We start from the raw sequence: 17,509 nt of genomic DNA, 5'->3' as shown, positions 1-17,509 counted from the left end.
CACTGAAGTAAAGAGAGGGGACAGTTGCCCTGGAATCTTGCTTGTCTCCTCAATGGAGGTGCATCTGGACATGCACAATGGCAAAGCATATGACATGAATGTGTCACTTTCAAAAACAATAATGTGGGGGTTTATTAAGAACCAATCACCAGTTGTCGGTGGTACATGCCTTTAATCAATCCCAGCACTCGGGAGGTGGATCTCTGAGTCTGAGGTCAACCTGGTCTACAGAGTGAGTTCCAGGAAAGCCAGAACTGTTTCACAGAGAAACCCTATCTTAACCACGCCCCCCAACAAAGAACCAATCACAGAATAAATTGTTTAGTCTTCAGTAAGTCAGCAAGTACCTGATGCATAAGAAAATTTAGATTTTTCAGTAAATTCTTCATATCTAATTTCTCCACACTTTATTATGTTGAATTTCATACTTTTCCTAATATATGCTGTGAATATAACACATTTGCAAGATACATTTCGATAAGTCTTAATAAAATTTCAGATAAGGAGAGTATCAATCTATTGATTTATTTGAGTTTTATTAGAGTGATCAGCATCTTCAATTTTCATCTAAAATCAGAAGACAATGTTTTTTCACATCCTATTATTTCGTATACTGATATAGCATTAAAGTACTATAAAACCAAACCTTTTGCTCATAATAAACACTAATCAAGACCTGATGCCTTGAACAATGGCTTCAGTTCTAGAATGGATGAACACTTGTGCTGTCTCTGAGCTGTTCTGCTCCAGAAGTCAATGTGGAAGGACCGAGCTTCAGCAAAGCCAATGTGGTTTTGATAGTTAGTTCCTCCTTGGATTCTTCCAAGGAAATAAGGTCTGGCACCAGGCCTCAGCACTGTCGAGGCTTCTATGTAAAAGATGGAAGGGTAGCGTGCAAAGGGTTCCCTCTATACACTTCTGACTTCCAGAGTGAAGAAACAAATATTATAAGATGGAGGCAGGTGGGATGGAACACACATGTAATCCCAGCTCTTGGCAGATGGAGGCAGGAGGATCTGGAATTCAGTCATCCTCTGCTACACAGTGAGTTTGAGGAGAGCCTGGGTTATATAAAACTGTCTCAAACAAACACAAAAAATAGGGGATGGAGATATCTGTATAACTTTTCAAATACAGATGTTTAATGGAGAAAGAAGATGGAAGGGATCTGAAAATCCATCATAAATTAAAAATTAATAAAAAAATACCAAAGCACATTTGAATTCCCACTCAAACACATTATTATTTCCAAGTATTTTCATGTCCTATCCCATCATTGGCTTTAGTGAGGGGCAATTTATAAAAGAGAACTATTATCTAGGAGAAGTTTACAAACCGACAAGAAGTTGTGTTACCTCTTGAAGTTTATTATAGTGCCTTTAGTTCTTATTGCATATATGGTACGTGCCTGTTACAAGTTAGGAATCTGTGCCTGTAGGATGCTTGGCTCAGCAGAAGAGATGTCTATTGCTTCTCTCTTGACAATCATCAATCAGCATGCAAGCGCAGTATTTGGTGTGCAGGGTTATTGTTTCAAAAGTGAAAAACTTCTTAGCTTTAACTGAGGATGGAACATGATCTTTATTGGCTTATATGCAAAGTTTAATTTTGGTTGTATGCAGAGTTTGCATAGTTCATGATTAGTTGCTAATGAAAAACTAGATGTGTTGTCAGTGACCTCGAAGATCAGGTGACAGTAGCAAACAGAAAAATTTGAAGAAGAGGCATAACTTTTAAAGTAGAAAGGTCAGCCAGAACTGCCTGGAACAAAAAATCAAAAAAAGAGTTATTAACACCAAAGTCTGTCAAAGGCACAACACAAACACCTGTTCAGTGTGATCTTGGTAATGATCCCCTCTAAGTTCTTCAGCTGGCTTTAGTCTCTCCCAGGGCTACAACTTCCTTCTTGGAATCTCTGAACCTGTGCAAAAAATTCTAAAATGCACATAAGAAAATTAGCTGACCTCAGCCTTGTACTTTCTTCACATACACAAGGCAACGGGAGTTTATAGGAGGTCTAGCATTTCAGCTTGCTTCTATAAATAAACCTCCATTATGAATCCTAGGCCTATTACTCTAGTGTAGAGGGTAACTGACTGCAGGGAATCCTGTTGAGTTAATATTTATTTAGTTGCAAGACTAATAAACATCCTCTTCCCTGTAAACACAACATGGCTATTTGAAGGACAGGACTCACATCTCTCTGAGAGCTAACACATATAGTACCATGGTGGGCACTATTTAAGGGAACCATACCTCAGGCATAAACTCTATCATCGAAAGAAATCAGCTTTAAAGTTTATTGGTGGTTACACCACTGAGAAGAATGGCCCCACCTCAAACTAGAATTAAGCAAGTAGTCCCTCCCATGGGCTCCTGCCCCACACATTAGTGCTATGTGGAGCCTCCTATCAGAGCAGCTTCTTTTTGCAGTGGACAGCAATTAATGCAGAGACTCATAACTGGTCACAGTGCTGAGAATAGGGAATTGTCAAGTGCTCAGTCCTCCACTAAAGCTCAGAAACATTGTGGAAGAGGGGAAGAAAATGTAAGAGGCAGAGGATGGGGTTGGAGGCTATGAGCCTGTGTCATATGGACAAGACATGATCACTGCACCCATGAACTCACACAGTTGTGGTTATCTTCACGAGGCCTACACAAGTTTAAGCCTGTCAAAATTCCACTCTCATGGGGAAGAGGTTCATAAGGTCCTCACTGTCCCAGAGGAGTTCTTGACAGTTAGTGGCTGATGGAGGAAGGGGTCATTTTCGCCAGTGGTGTAGCACCTGGTAAGTTGACCATACTTCAGTAAATAAACCTAGACTGGAACTCATGAAAGCAAACCTAATTAAATCCCAAGCATCACACACATGCACAGTGGGGGGTGGGCGAGTAAGAAGCACGGTTATTGCTTAATGGGAAAAAGGATTTCATCAAGTGAGAGAGAGGGATGAGAGAGGGCAATGAGAGTGGATGAAATTGACCAAAATTCACTGTATGCGTATAAGAAATTAATTGTAAAGGGTACAAAAGGCACAAACAAGAAAAAAAAAAAAGGTGGTGCACCAGCAAGAATCATGACTGGCTTTTGAAATGTACAGAAATAAACAGAGATGACATAAAAAAAGAAAGGAAGGAAGGAAAGAAGAAAACCGGCTTTAAATCGATAATCCACCACTGAATAGAATTCAAAGCTTGTGTCATTCAAACACATACTATTTAACTCTTTCAATTAGTGTTCCTGTTTGTAACACATTGGCATAGAAAGTGTACCATAGGTTCCCATTAAAATCACTAGGTATTTGGTTTCCTATAATGGTTATAATGGTTTTCTGTATTAACCTTGTTTATGACCCTCCATAAGAAGGTTGTTTTCAAGTGATTAGGGAAATTTGAGCACTTAATAATACTTAACTCAGAATTTATAGGTTTTACCCGAGTTACAGAATTCAGCTACAAGAAGTGCATATCCTATGCACCAGACACTAGAGTGATGGCCTGTCGGCCTCTCAGCAACTATTTCCAGCCCACACAGTGAAACTTATCCTTACTTCAGCTGCAGCCAGTGATGTCACCTCCATCAGGTTCACTGCTCGGAAAGCAAACACGGCAGCTGCCAGCACTGGAAAAGAATGCGCACTATTTCAACTGCTGGCCTCTGCAACAGCCCAGACACGCATGCTCTGCCCACAGCCATCACAGAATGCAGAGGGAGCAAGGCAGCTGTTCCTCTGCCCTCTGCTCTAAGGAGTCATAAGAGGGGACATCTATTCTAGAGAACACTGCCTGGCCACGTCACGGAGTGAGTCCCTTAGTTTGGGGACAGGAAAACTGGGTGATCTTCAAAAGTCATTTAAAAGTGATTTCTCTCACACCTGCAAGTAGCATTGTAACTGCTGAAATGCATGCCCTCTGATGGTGGTCTTGGAAGTCACAGTTCATTTTGACACAGATATTTCTAATATATGAAATTGAGAAGCCTTGGAAAGTTACGTGAAGTTACATTTTAAAAACTCACATGGTTGAGGGAGGTTTCCTGATAAAAACATGGACATAAGACCATTCAAAAATGATTTTGTAAGTATTTTGTTATATTTATATCTTTATGTACTCATTATTGACTTTCTTAGTATCACAAATGGATAGTTCTATGCGGAAGGCTGTTGTGAGGCTAATCTTGATATTTACAATGTTAGCTAGAAGAAAAGTAAATTGAAAATTTGAAAACATATAGACAATTTAGTAACAGACATTAAGTAGAAAACATTGGCACTCCTTGTTTCTGTTAAACACACACAAGAAGGGCCAGGCAAGCACACACTGGTTAGCAATATAGGAATGACCATGAAACTCCATGCAAGTGATGAGCTGTGAGGAGCAGAGGACCCATGTACTAGACAGGCAACCCTGGTGAGAAAATGGAATTGCTTGGAGAGAACGCCTCCCTCTACAGTTTTCCCCATGGTCTGACGTGGCAATGCATTGCAAGTTGGGGGATACATGGTAATGAACATTAAACATGATTTGGAAGACTGCTTACTGGGTGAACTGCAGAGCCAGCACAAACCGTTGTAAACGACTTTACTATGAGAAAAAGCATTAAGTATTATGATCAAGTACATTTAATAGTGTAGGAACCAAGGCATGGTGAGTTGGCAGGCATGTTTTTGGTCATACAGGGAAAAATAGTAGAGCTGACACTAATGCCTGTGCATGTGGCCCTTGAATTATTTCCCTAATGAGACCAAAGACAAGGAGACTGGCTCTCCTAGAAAGGGTCAGCTCTGTTGCGTCTCAGAGAACTTTCCAGATGTGGCCTGCAGTGTTGGGCCTGGACCCTGACAGGAAGGCTGTGCCTGAGGAGTGGGTAGCAAGCTCTTGCTGTCCAGGCCTCTAAATCACTCCAGGTAGGGAGCAGTACAACCAGGAAAGCTTAGGAATTTCCCTCAGGAAGTCTGGGCAAGAGCATTACCATTAGATAGAAAAGAGGATCCTGAGCTGGGTGTGGTGGCACATGCCTTTAATCCCAGCACTCGGGAGGCAGAGGCAGGCAGATCTCTGTGAGTTCGAGGCCAGCCTGGTCTCTAGAGCGAGTGCCAGGATAGGCTCCAAAGCTACACAGAGAAACCCTGTCTAAAAAACAAAAAAAAAAACAAAAAAAAAAAAAAAAAAAACAAAAGAAGAGGATCCTGGAAAAATATGGGATAATAAGAAAACAAATTAAAATAAATCCACTGGAACTATTCACCATGAAAGAAAGGATATGAGAGATCTGCATCAAAGGAGTTTTTCTTTAACTGAAAAGAATGAAAAAGGAATGTAAAGCCATGCAACATTATGCTTACAAGAGTATTAAATCCATCTCTGTAGGCCAACAATGTTTACTGCTTCCCACTATTTGGAATCCTATTTTGGACAGTGGAAACACTTTAGAAGCTAAGAGATATGATTCCCACTTTCATTCCTGTATATAGTTGAGCAGTTGGCTGAAAGCTTGACAGGATGTCCAAATATTGTGCTGTAGCTGGACAGAGACGGTGGTCAGCTGCTGGTCTAAGGCAGAGAACTCCACTGATTGAACTCAGCATCCAAACGTGTGCTCATAGCCTTTATTTATCTTGGTGTCACATCACACAAGTGCCTTTCCGTTTGCTTCATGTTGAGTTTGTCCAGACCTTCTGCACAGAACAGGGTTGTTTGCCATGGAGGGAGGAACTATATACTTTGGAGTAATCTTAACTGAAACATGCTGCATAGTAATGTGGAAATTGCTATGTTCACTTTGGGATTTTTACAACTATTCTCACTACTTTTATCTTAATAAACTCTATCATGGCATGAAGACACCTCTGAAACTCTTTAGTGGTCTGTAAGCCATTGTTAAGGACAGACATATTTATGAAAAGATTTCTTAAGACTCTATAATAACAAATTTGTATCAAAAGGTGGCTCTTAAGTATCTGCATCAAAACTCTATAACATAATTGATTGAAATGACCTATGATCTATTATTATGGACTTTTATCTGAATTCCAGGGTTGAGAGCTCCCAACACTCCAGTTTCATTTGTCGATATTTAAAAATTCTTCCTGTGAATTTTGAGGGCATCCAGGCAAGTGAATGGATACAATATATGAATCAGTTTCTGCCTTTGTGCCAGGCATTTTTAAATGATGTTAGCACTGAGCTAACAAAGTACGTGGTACAGAGCATATCCAGTATTCCACACTTTTCTCTCTCTCTTTCTGTTCAGCTAAGGCAATGATGAGGAACAAAATCATAGAACTTAAATCTGAAGAGTCCTGGAAAGTTCTCTAAGTCAAAGCTTCTTTCCCATGAAAACTTTTCCACTTTCCAGATAACAAAGCTCACTCTGCCCAATACCTCTCCTGGAAAGCACTTTCTTGCACTGAGCTTCCTCCTAAGCTCATGTACTATTCTCTCTGAAATGACCGAAAATGCTAAGGAATACACTCTTCAGAGTTTCCACAATACCCAAAAGAGAGTAACTTGGTGAAGTCTAAAATCCAGACATTGGTGAAATTGGTAGCAGAAAACCAGACTGCTTAGTCTGGAAAATAGGAGACTCCAGGGAAAGATGGGGGGAAGAAAGTAGAAAAAACATGAAAACATTTTGGTTTAAAAGGAGCATATTTGGAGCAGTAGAGATGACTCCGTGGTTAGGAGCACTTGCTGCTCTTTCATATGACCCAGGCAGGGTTGCTCATAAATTCCTGCAATTCTAGCCTCCATGAGATCAGATGCCCTCTTCTGGTGTCTGTGGGTAACTACACAAACATGGCAAACACACACACACACACACACACACACACACACACACACACACACACAATAAGTCTTTAAAAAGAAAAAGGGGATGCTTTTAACAGTTATATTATTTATTTTGTATGTGTCACATATGTGAGTGTGAGTACCACAGTGCGCATGTGGAAGCCATGGTATGTGTGTCAAAGTCAGTAGACTACTAGTGGTTCTCTCCTTCCACCATGTGGGTCTTGGAGATTTAACTCAGGTTGTCAGACTTGGCAGTAGGCATTTTTACCCACTGAGCCATCTCAAAGGCCCTAGAAGGTGCACATGTTAGCCATATCCATAAAGAAATAGGTCCTCTGAAAAGGGCAGGATTACCTAGCACTTAAGTACAGAATAGAGGCTCCAAGCAGTTGGTCAGAAATGTCTGAAAAGCTAGAGGTCACTCTTGGGCATTCCTGCATTCCTAGATGATCTGCCATTGCCCTTTATCTAAGATGAGGAGGGCAGACTGCTCTTCCCTAACACGTTTATATGAGCTTTAAGAAAAATGACAAAAGGACACTTCGAGTTGTTAAAACATCAATCAATGACAGTCTGGCTGCACCTAAGGTGACATTTATCTTTATGTACTTTATAGTTATTGTTCTTTCACCTTTCCAAATGTCACCCAAATACTATGGGCCTCTGGCATTCAAGAAAATGTTAATATGGTGCCCAGAGAATACTCTTGACACATTATTTTTCTAAGCCTTATTTCCATAATATCCCAGAGAGGTTATTTTAACGGCAAAGGAAGGAAGCAAACAAAACATCACCAACTTTTCTGTACCCCATATGTTGTTGCAGAAATATCCTAGTTGTTACTTGAATTGTCTAATTATCCTGGTGATTAAGTAACTGAGTCAACTGTGCACCAGGGGTGCCAAGCACATAAGAAATATGTACCTGGTATGTTACGGTGTGACTGGTATACTTCTGCTGTATAAACTGCTTAATCATTAACAATGGCTGGATCTGTGGCTTCCATTAGTAAAGGAGGAAATGCTCTTTTTTTATGAGAGAATACCTAAAAGAAGAAATTTGGGCACGAGGGTAGAAGCCAGAGACTACTAGCAAAAATGAAAAGGCTTGGAATCCAAGATAAGCTGCAGTCCAGAAGAGAAGAGCTTTGAGATATGCTGGGGGAGGGAGGCTCAGTCTCTGAGAAGTGGCACAGGACAGAATGTTATGAAACTCATGAGTTAGAGCAGAAGTATATCTGCTGCACACACCTCACAGAGACTAGGAATAGACTGGTGTAGAGCAGCTAGATGGATGAATCTAAAATGCAGAGCTTCAGAACCTGTCTTCTAGCCCTGCTCAATCTATGAAATGTTTAATGATGAATGAAGTCCCTTCTCTAATGATGGTAGTGAGTGCTAGACAGGAAAGGCACTTCATGTAGAAACGGCATGGATTTCACAAACATGCACTTATTCTTACCAGCAAGAATTTCCAGAGAGTTGTAGCCTAGGATTCTATCCCACAAAAGCAAGAGTTGATCTGTAGCTAAGTATCCAGAAAAAGCTCGAACCATCCATTTAAATGATATACGAAGTCTGTAGATAAGAAAAATAAGAATTAATTGTGTTGTTAGATCCTTCCCTCAAAAAAGGCAATATCAGAAGAATCCAACCAATTTTGTCTTTATTATAAATCTTCTGAGACTCCTCATTTCCTAACAGCTGAAAAGGGTCAGTGACAGGAAGGTGGGTCTTCAATGTGATGTTCCTAAACTATTACGAGGAAGAGCTGTGTGCGATGGAGTTCATGCTTATAACCATCATACACTATAGTTTTTCAGAGTGCGATCAACAGCTGTCTTCTAATAGTCTTAATTTTCGTCAAAGCTATGACATTTTTGATTGTTGTTCTAAGTACTTTAAAGAGTGCTCAGTGCTTTCATACTTTTCAGTTCAATAAGTTTTAGCCATACATCTCAGTCAAACTGTTACATGGGGTGGAGAAAATAAAGTAAAGCAACAAGAAGGAAATCTGGAAGAAAAATGGTTTAAAACAATAACATACCTTAGGGTTCTTATTTCAAACCCTTTGTTTTAATGAGGAGGTCATAAAATCCAATTCACCTGAATTCATTTAACTACAAAAAGTTCAAAGATGTATGAGATCCCACTTTTATAAGTCATCTAAATTACAATAAGTTTTTCTACAAATCCAGGAATGAGCCCTGTGGTTTTAATGCCATAAGAGAGAAACAAACCTCTCACATTTCTGTATTGTCTATGATCATCTAAAAAATCACTTGACTGCACTTGAGAGGTCACAGTCAAATTCTTTGTTGAATTATTCTAGATCCTAATATGACCAAGGATTAGTCAGTAGTATTCAAAAATTAAGCCTTTTGACTGGTTTAAAATCAAACAAAAGAAAACTTTGTCTATAAAAATTTTAATACTGAAAAATACATCTAAATTATGAAACTCAATCATTTTCATTTTACTCAAATTATCAGTGTCCTGGGGAAGGAATAGTATCTTTTCCCATAGAGATAGCATAGCCATGGCTTTAAAAGTATAAAATTTATTGAGGGATGATTTAGCATAGCAGAACCTACCCTTGCAAGTATACAGTTCCATGAGTTTTATAAGAAGAATGACAATTGAATAGTATAATAGTTATTTGAAAAAAGATGAAACATAATGATAAAACCTCCAAGTTACTGAGTATGTCTGATAGCAGATTGAAACAACCAAGAAAAGAGTCAATGGATCTGACTCTCATCTGCATACATCAATAGAAATACATTCTAAAGAAGTCTCTAGTCATAGTCACAGACAAAATGATTGGAAAACCAAATAACAAAAATTAAAACAGACACATAAACAAAAAGTACATATAGAGCTTCAAGCATCTGGGTAGCAGGATGGGCTGGGGAGCAAAATTGAAAGCATCGACATGGTGTCAATGTAACCCAGAAGACGAGGAGAGTAAGTGTGCTGCACAAAACATATCTGGAGGATGGTAGCTAACCTAAAAGTCCCACAATATGACAACAGACATCAAGTCATAAGATGCTCAACAGAATCCAACAAAATCAACTCAAAGAAATACATTGTAATCAAGTTGCTGAGAGGTAAAGATAGGAGTCTTTATAGCAACCACAGAAAAGAAGGTTTGAAATGATCCTGCCTGAGATGTTCAGTAGAATTTCAGGCTGTTAAGACATCCAAGCTTAGAATTTGTTTAAAAGTGGAATATATTCTTTACTGATGAAATTCTATAAAACAGGAGGCACCTACCAAAGATCATTCATCAACAGCACAAACAATGAATACTGCAGATTAACTGGGATAAATTGTACTCAGTTTTTTAAAGTAGGCAGAAGTAAATGAAAAGAACACAGGAAACAGAAAATTCTATCAGGATAGATTTCAATTATGTTAAATAATAAGTGGTATAAACATACCAGATAGAGGACAGATTCACTATATAGGAAGACTCAACTATACTTTGACAGGAAACCTGCTTGAAAACTAAAAACATTGATAATTATATATTAAGTTAAAAATAGAAAACACCAAGCAATTTGTAATTAGGAGAAAGCTGCCACAGCTGTACTAGTCTCCAGTATAATAGACCTATGGCCAGGAATTAAGGACAATAATTAGGTCAAGTATCCTTAAAACAGAGATTCAAATTATATATAACAATGAAGGAAGAAGACATCCACAATTGTATATGAATATAATATTGCACAATAATTAATAACAAAAGAAAACTGACAAAGATCTGAATAAAAGTAGAAAGAAGGCTTTCCAACATGGGTTGACTTATTGATGTTAATAGACCTGCCAAATATACATGGAACACAAATGTGCATGTGTGTGTATGTGTGTGTGTGTGTGTGTGTGTGTGTGTGTGTGTGTGTGTGTGTGTGATGGTTACAGAACAACTTTTAGGAGTTGGTTCTTGTTTTCCATTTTCATTCTGAGGCAGAGTCTCTGGCTGTTTTTCAATGCTGTGCTGTGTGCTCCAGCTCCGTAGCTGATCTGCAGATTCCTGGTGTAGTCTTCCTTTCTGCCTCCCATGTTGACATAGTAGTGCTGGGATTGCAGATACAAGCTACAGTATTCAGCTTTCCATGTAGGTCCTAGATGTGGGAAGTTGGGTTTTCAGGCTTGAGCATCAGATTTTTTTACACACAGAGACACTTCTTTGGCCTAAGAACATAACTTCTTTTCAAGTAGATATGCAACATTTGTCTTGATAGATTATATTTGAGCCAAAAACAAATATTGAAAAATTCAAAGCATATGAAATATGCTGTCGAACAGCAGACTGAAAACAGAAAACAATAATAGAAAAATCTCCAACCTTTCCAATATTCAGAAAGTAATATTGCATTAAAAAACTGCAGGGTGGGGATTGAGGCAAGGTCTTTCTACATAGCCCTGGCTGTCCTGGAACTCACTATGTACACCAAGCTGGCCTCTAACTTGCAGGAATCAGCCTCTGCCTCTGCCTCTGCCTCTGCCTCTGCCTCTGCCACTGCCTCTCTGCCTCTGTCTCTCTGCCTCTCTGCCTCTCTACCTCTCTGCCTCTGCCTCTGCCTCCCAAGTATTGGGATTAAAGGCATGTGCCATCATACCCAACTCAAATTTGAATTGTATAATAAAATGTTTTTATACAATATAATTTGATCATATCCTTCCCCTTCCTTATCCACATAACTGTTCTTTTGATGTCTTAAAAACCCCATCAAACCCCAAACCAAACCAAAACAACAACAAATAACCCAGAGTCTGTTTTGGGTTGGTCAACTACTTCTGGGCATGAAGCCTGTTTTGAAGTGTGGTTGATATATCCAGTGTAATTCCATTAAAGAGAACTTATTTTCCCTCTTAGCAGGTACCAATTGTAAATAGCTTCTTGGTTAGGGATAGGATTTGGGGCCCAATTCCCCTTCTCTTGTGCATGTTGTCACAGTTTCTGTGAGTTTATATGTGTGTCAGCAGTTTAGTATCTGGAAGACACTTGGAGTCATGCACCAGCTCTGGCTATTATAACTTTTCTACCTCCTTTTCAGATACATCCCTAACCCTTGACAGAGGGGGCAATGAGATTGATGAAGACATCCCATTAGGGCTGAATGCTTCAGAGTCCTTCACTCCCAGAACATTGTTCAGTTGTGGGTCTCTGTTGATTGTCATTTGCTATAAGAAGCTTCTCTGATGAGAGATGAGGGGTGCACTGATTTATGGAGATATCAATATATCATTAGAAGTGAACTGAAAAACTACCAGAGAACTCCTGATAAACACCTTCAGCAAAGTGGCAGGATACAAGATTAACTCAAAAAAATCTGGAGCCCTACTATATACCTATGACACATTGGTGGAGAAAGAACTCAGAGAAACATCACCCTTTACAGTTGCCACAAACAACATAAAATACCTTGGGGTAACACTAACCAAAAAAGTGAAAGACCTGTATCACAAGAATTTTGAGTCTTTAAAAAAAGAAATTAAAGAAGATACCAGAAAATGGAAGTATCATCCATGTTCTTGGATAGGTAGGATCAACATAGTAAAAATGGAAATCTTGCCAAAAGCAATCTACAGATTCAGTGCAATCCCCATCAAAATCCCAGCACAATTCTTCAGAGAACTTAAAAAAACAATTCTCAACTTTATATGGAAAAACAAAAGACCCAGGATAGCCAAAACAATCCTGTACTTCTGAAGGCATCACCATCCCTGATTTCAAGCTCTATTATAGAGCTATAGTCCTGAAAACAACTTGGTATTGGCACAAAAATAGACAAATAGACCAATGGAATGGAGTTGAAAACCCCGATATTAACCCGAACACCTATGAATGACTGATTTTTGACAAAGAAGCCAAAGCTATACAATGGAATGAAGAAAGCATCTTCAAAAAATGGTGCTGGCATAACTGGATGCTGGCATGTAGAAGACTGCAGATAGATCCATGTCTATCCCCATGCACAAAACTTAAGTCTAAATGGATCAAAGACCTCAACATAAACCCAGCCACACTGAACTTATTAGAAGAGAAAGTAGGAAATACCCTTGAACAAATTGGTACAGGAGACCGCTTCCTGAACATCACACCAGTAGCACAGACACTGAGATCCACAATTAATAAATGGGACCTCCTGAAACGGAGAAGCTTCTGTAAGGCAAAGGACACAGTCAACAAGACAAAACAACAGCTCACGGATTGGGAAAAGATATTCACCAATCCCACATCCGACAAAGGGCTGATCTCCAAAGTTTACAAAGAACTCAAGAAGCTAGTCTCCAAAACATCAAATAATCCATTTAAAAATTGGGGTACAGAACTAAATAGACAATTCTCAATAGAGGAATCTAAAATGGCTGACAGACACATAAGAAAGTGTTCAACATCCTTAGCCATTAGGGAAATGCAAATCAAAACAACTCTGAGATAACATCTTACACCTGTCATTAGAATGACATTAGAATGTCATTACATCTTACATTTAGAATGGCTAAAATCAAAAAACACAATGACAGTTTATGCTGGAGAGGTTGTGGAGAAAGGGGAACACTCCTCTATTGCTGGTGGGAGTTCAAACTTGTACAGCCACTTTGGAAATCTGTATGGCGATTCCTCAGGAAAATGGGAATCAGTCTACCACAAGATCCAGCAATTCCACTCTTAGGCATATACCCAAAAGAAGCACATTCCTATAACAAGGACACCTGTTCAACTATGTTCATAGCAGCATTATTTGTAATATCCAGAACCTGGAAACAACCTAGATGCCCCTCAACTGAAGAATGGATAGAAAAAATGTGGTACATTTACACAATGGAGTACTAATCAGCAGGAAAAAAAAGGCAATGGAATCTTGAAATTTGCAAGCAAATGGATAGAACTCTAAGCGAGGTAACCCAGTCACAAAAAGACAGGCATTGTATGTACTCACTCATATGTGGATTTTAGACATAGACTAAAGGATTGCCAGCCTGCAGCCCAGGCTGCTGGAGAGGCTGGTAAACAAGGAGGACCCTAAGAGAGACATACATGGCCCCCTGGAGAAGGGGAAAGGGTCAAGATCTCCTGAGCAAATTGGGAGCATGGGGGGAGGGGAGAGGGAACTAGGAGAATGAGAAGGGGAGAAGAGGAGGGGTGAGGAAGACATGATGGGACAGGGAGGTTGAGTAGAAGAGAACAAGATAAGAGATAAAATAATAGAGTGAGATGTTGTAAGTTCAAAGAGAAATCAGGCATTAGAGAAATGTCTGGATAGCTACAAAGATGACACCAACTAACAATCTAAGCAACAAAGGAGAGGCTACCTTAAATGCCCTCTCCTGATAATGAGATTGATGACTAATTCATATGTCATCCTAGAGCCTTCATCCTGAAGCTGGTGGAAGTAGAAGCAGACACCCACAGCTAAACCTTGAACTGAACTGAAATCCAGTTGCAGAAAAGGAGGACTGATGAGCAAAGGGGTACATACCAGGCTGGTGAAACCCACAGAAACAGCTGACCTGAACAAGGGAGAGCTCTTGGTCCCCAGACTGATAGTTGGGATACCAGCATGGGACTGATCTAGACTCCCTGAATGTGGGTGTCAGTGAGGAGACCTTGGAAATCCATGGGGCCTCTTGTAGTGGATCAGTACTTATCCCTAGCATAGGAATGGACTTTGGGAGCCCATCCCACATGGAGGGATACTCCCTGAGCCTAGACACAAGGGGGGGGGCTAGGCCCTATCCCAAAGGATATGACAGACTCTGAAGACCCCCCACCATGGAAGGCCTCACCCTCCCTGGGGAGCAGAAAGGGTATGGGATAGGTAGGGCGTTTGTTGAGGGGTGGGGGTAGGGAGGAGGGGAGGGAAAGGGACCTGGGATTGACATGTAAAATAATTTTCTTTCTAATAAAAAATGGAAAATATATATCATTAGGAGTCACTTAATTGCTATATTCATTTAGTAGAATAATAGTGGTAAGTTTTTTCTAGGGACCATTACCTATCTAGTTCTTGGACTTGTTAGCAGTTAGTTAGTTCTGTGTCTGATTTTTGGACTTGTTAATAATTCCAGGTATATTCTGCATTTCATGGAGTAGGCCTTAAATCCAATAGAAAATGGGTTAGTTACTCCTATAACATTTGTGCAATTACTGTACCAGTGGGTATATCTTATAGGCAGGTTGCTATTGTAGCTCTCAGAGTTCATAGCTGGCTAATACTGATGATTATTTGTATATGGTACCTTCTAGCAATATGAATGCCAGTCAGTAAGGGTGAAGCTTCTAATGGAAGCATGAACTCAGTTTCTCCATAAGCATCACAGTTTTTAATATAATTGATGGTCAAGTAGGATGTCAGAAAAGAAATTAAACATTTTTAATTGAATGATAATGAGATGATAGCATATCAGACTTTACTGGGTGGAAGTAAAATGGACTTTGAGAGAAATCTATAACATTAACCCTTGAGTCAAAAAAGGAGAGAATTTACCTTAAATAAGAGCAAAGTAAAACCAAAGCAGGTATAAAGGAAAAAAAGGGAAAGCAGAAGTGAGTGTAATTGAAACCAGAGAAAACTCAATAGAACATAAAAGTTATTCTTTCAAAGATGAGAAAAGTTAATAAATCTCTAGGCAGAATAATAAACAAAAGGAGGCAGTGCAGGCCCTATTGAGCCTGATGAACCGAGTCCTATCCCCATGACCAACTCCAACAAGAGAACTGACTGATGCAAACTGTCCTCTGATCTGCACACACATCGTGTGTGTGTGTGTGTGTGTGTGTGTGTGTGTGTGTGTGTGTGTGTGTGTGTGAGCGCACGAGTGCACATGTGCGTGAGTGTGCATGTGTATGTGTGTGTGAGAGACAGACAGACAGACAGACAGACAGATAGAGACAGAACACTAAATAATAAGTAAAAAAACAAAACCACAACAGGAGCAGTTCTCACTTATGAAAGCCTTTTAAAATTCAATTTCTGTCTACTGGGCTTTTTATACTTCCTCCTATTGAAGAATTTTAAGTCACCAAAATTTAAATGCTTCTTGTTGAAAGGTGATTGGCTCTACCTCTTTAAGAGACAGACCCTGCCCCCAGACAAGTCAGGGCATGCGTAAGAAAATGTGCTACGTCATCACCACATCACCCATCTGCTCTGGGCATGCGTGGAACCTCTGTGCATGCGCAGTCTTCCCTTTAAAGCTCCAACTAACTCTGCTTTCACTCTCTTCTCCTGCTTCTCTTCTTTCCTATTCCCTGTTTCTTCTCTTCTCTGTCTACGCGCTCTCTCTGCGGCGACCGGCCATGGTGGTCAGCCATTTATCCTGTTTTTCTCCTCTTCTTAGTCTCCCTACTCTGCCGGGCCTTATAATAAATTTATAGTCAATATGTCTCATGTCTCAGCATTCCTCTTTTCAAACAAAAGAATAACATTTGGCACCCAACGTGGTGACTTAAAATGTATAAATACATTAGAAAAAACTACCAGCATTTTATTTTCTAGCAATGAATTAAATATCTTCAGCCCATTTTTTAAAAAAAAATCCTAGTTATATCCAACTTCTAGTTTCACAACAGTAGACAGACCAGTGGCTTTTACACTCAATATAAATTATTTTTGCCACACTCCTGTTTTACAGACTCATTTAAGAACAGAATACTTTTTAAAAAAGAGGCCACAAAAGAAAGAGTATCAATTCTGCATTATTGAAGGATATTAAGAAGTACTGTGTTATGGGGAGGGTCTAGGCCCTGCTCCAAATGATATGACAGACTTTGAAGATCTCCCAAGGAAGGCCTCACCCTCCCTGGGGAGCAGAAAGGGGTTGGGATAGAAGGATGGGTGTGGGGCAGGGGAGGAGGGGAGGGAGAGGGAACTGAGATTGACATGTAAAAGAAGCTTGTTTCTAATTTAAATAAAAAACAAAAAACAAAAAACAACAAAAAAAGAAGTACTGTGTTTTAAAGAACACTTGAAATCTTTTTCAAATCCAATGGGGCTTCAGAGAAAGTCGATAGAGTGTTCACATCTGCCCCTTCCATCTCTGTAACTTGTCTAAACCCACTTAACCTGGAAACAATTCCATAAGGTGGGAATTCTCTTCATTTTGAGATAAAGAAATTGAGTTATCTTGATTTAAATATAAATGTGAATTTAAAGCATGAATAACTTTACCTGAATGACATGACTTAATAGAAATGGAATCTCCAGCTGGGTTACATTTATATCCACTAAGTTGGGCATTTGCTGTAGATGTGTATGAAGAAGACACATACCATACTTGGTTGCTGTTAAGTCATACAGCTTCAAAGAGTTAGTGTCCTTTCTTCACATAGACCTTCCTTAACAGTGTGTGGGGTTGTTTAGAGAAGACAGGAGCAAAATTCTAATCTAGATAATAGTATTTAAAAGAAGACAGACCACTTCAGGTCAGAGCTAATCCACACACTCACATATATCCACCTACTACTCATACTGAGTTCAATGAAGCAAATGCAAACTTCTGTAAGGAGAAAACACAGGACAACTGCTGGAGGTGTTTGGGTTGCCTCCCTTTAGTGAAAACAGCAAACTTTAACCTTACACATTTCAGAGTTGTGCTCTGATAACTCAAGTCCACACTGACTTAATTTTGGTAATATCCCATTTCCAAGGCACTCTGTTTCTGTAAAGGTTTTCATTATGAACTGAAGTTAAGATTAA

At 39.5% G+C, this 17,509-nt stretch overlaps 1 protein-coding gene across 7 annotated transcripts in view; it reads right to left on the bottom strand.

The window, feature by feature from the left end:
• Positions 1 to 504: 504 nt before the first annotated feature.
• Positions 505 to 17,509, bottom strand: part of Tbc1d19 (TBC1 domain family member 19) — a 103,230-nt gene continuing 86,225 nt past the window's right edge. For 5 of the 7 annotated variants that reach the window (XM_027386939.2, XM_027386941.2, XM_035452436.1 and 2 more), the window contains 3 exons: positions 8,257 to 8,372; positions 3,552 to 3,622; positions 505 to 1,761 (listed from right to left, as the gene is read on the bottom strand). In XM_027386939.2, the coding sequence (XP_027242740.1) occupies positions 1,687 to 1,761; positions 3,552 to 3,622; positions 8,257 to 8,372 (262 nt within the window). In that variant the 3' untranslated portion in view covers positions 505 to 1,686. Of the gene's footprint in view, positions 1,762 to 2,628; positions 2,787 to 3,551; positions 3,623 to 8,256; positions 8,373 to 17,509 lie in introns of all 7 variants that reach the window. The other 2 variants (XR_003479466.2, XM_027386940.2) reach the window with 2 other exon arrangements.

Source organism: Cricetulus griseus (assembly GCF_003668045.3).
Source record: "Cricetulus griseus strain 17A/GY chromosome 1 unlocalized genomic scaffold, alternate assembly CriGri-PICRH-1.0 chr1_1, whole genome shotgun sequence".
Classification (NCBI taxonomy): domain Eukaryota; kingdom Metazoa; phylum Chordata; class Mammalia; order Rodentia; family Cricetidae; genus Cricetulus; species Cricetulus griseus.
This window is presented reverse-complemented; position numbering and strand designations above follow the sequence as displayed.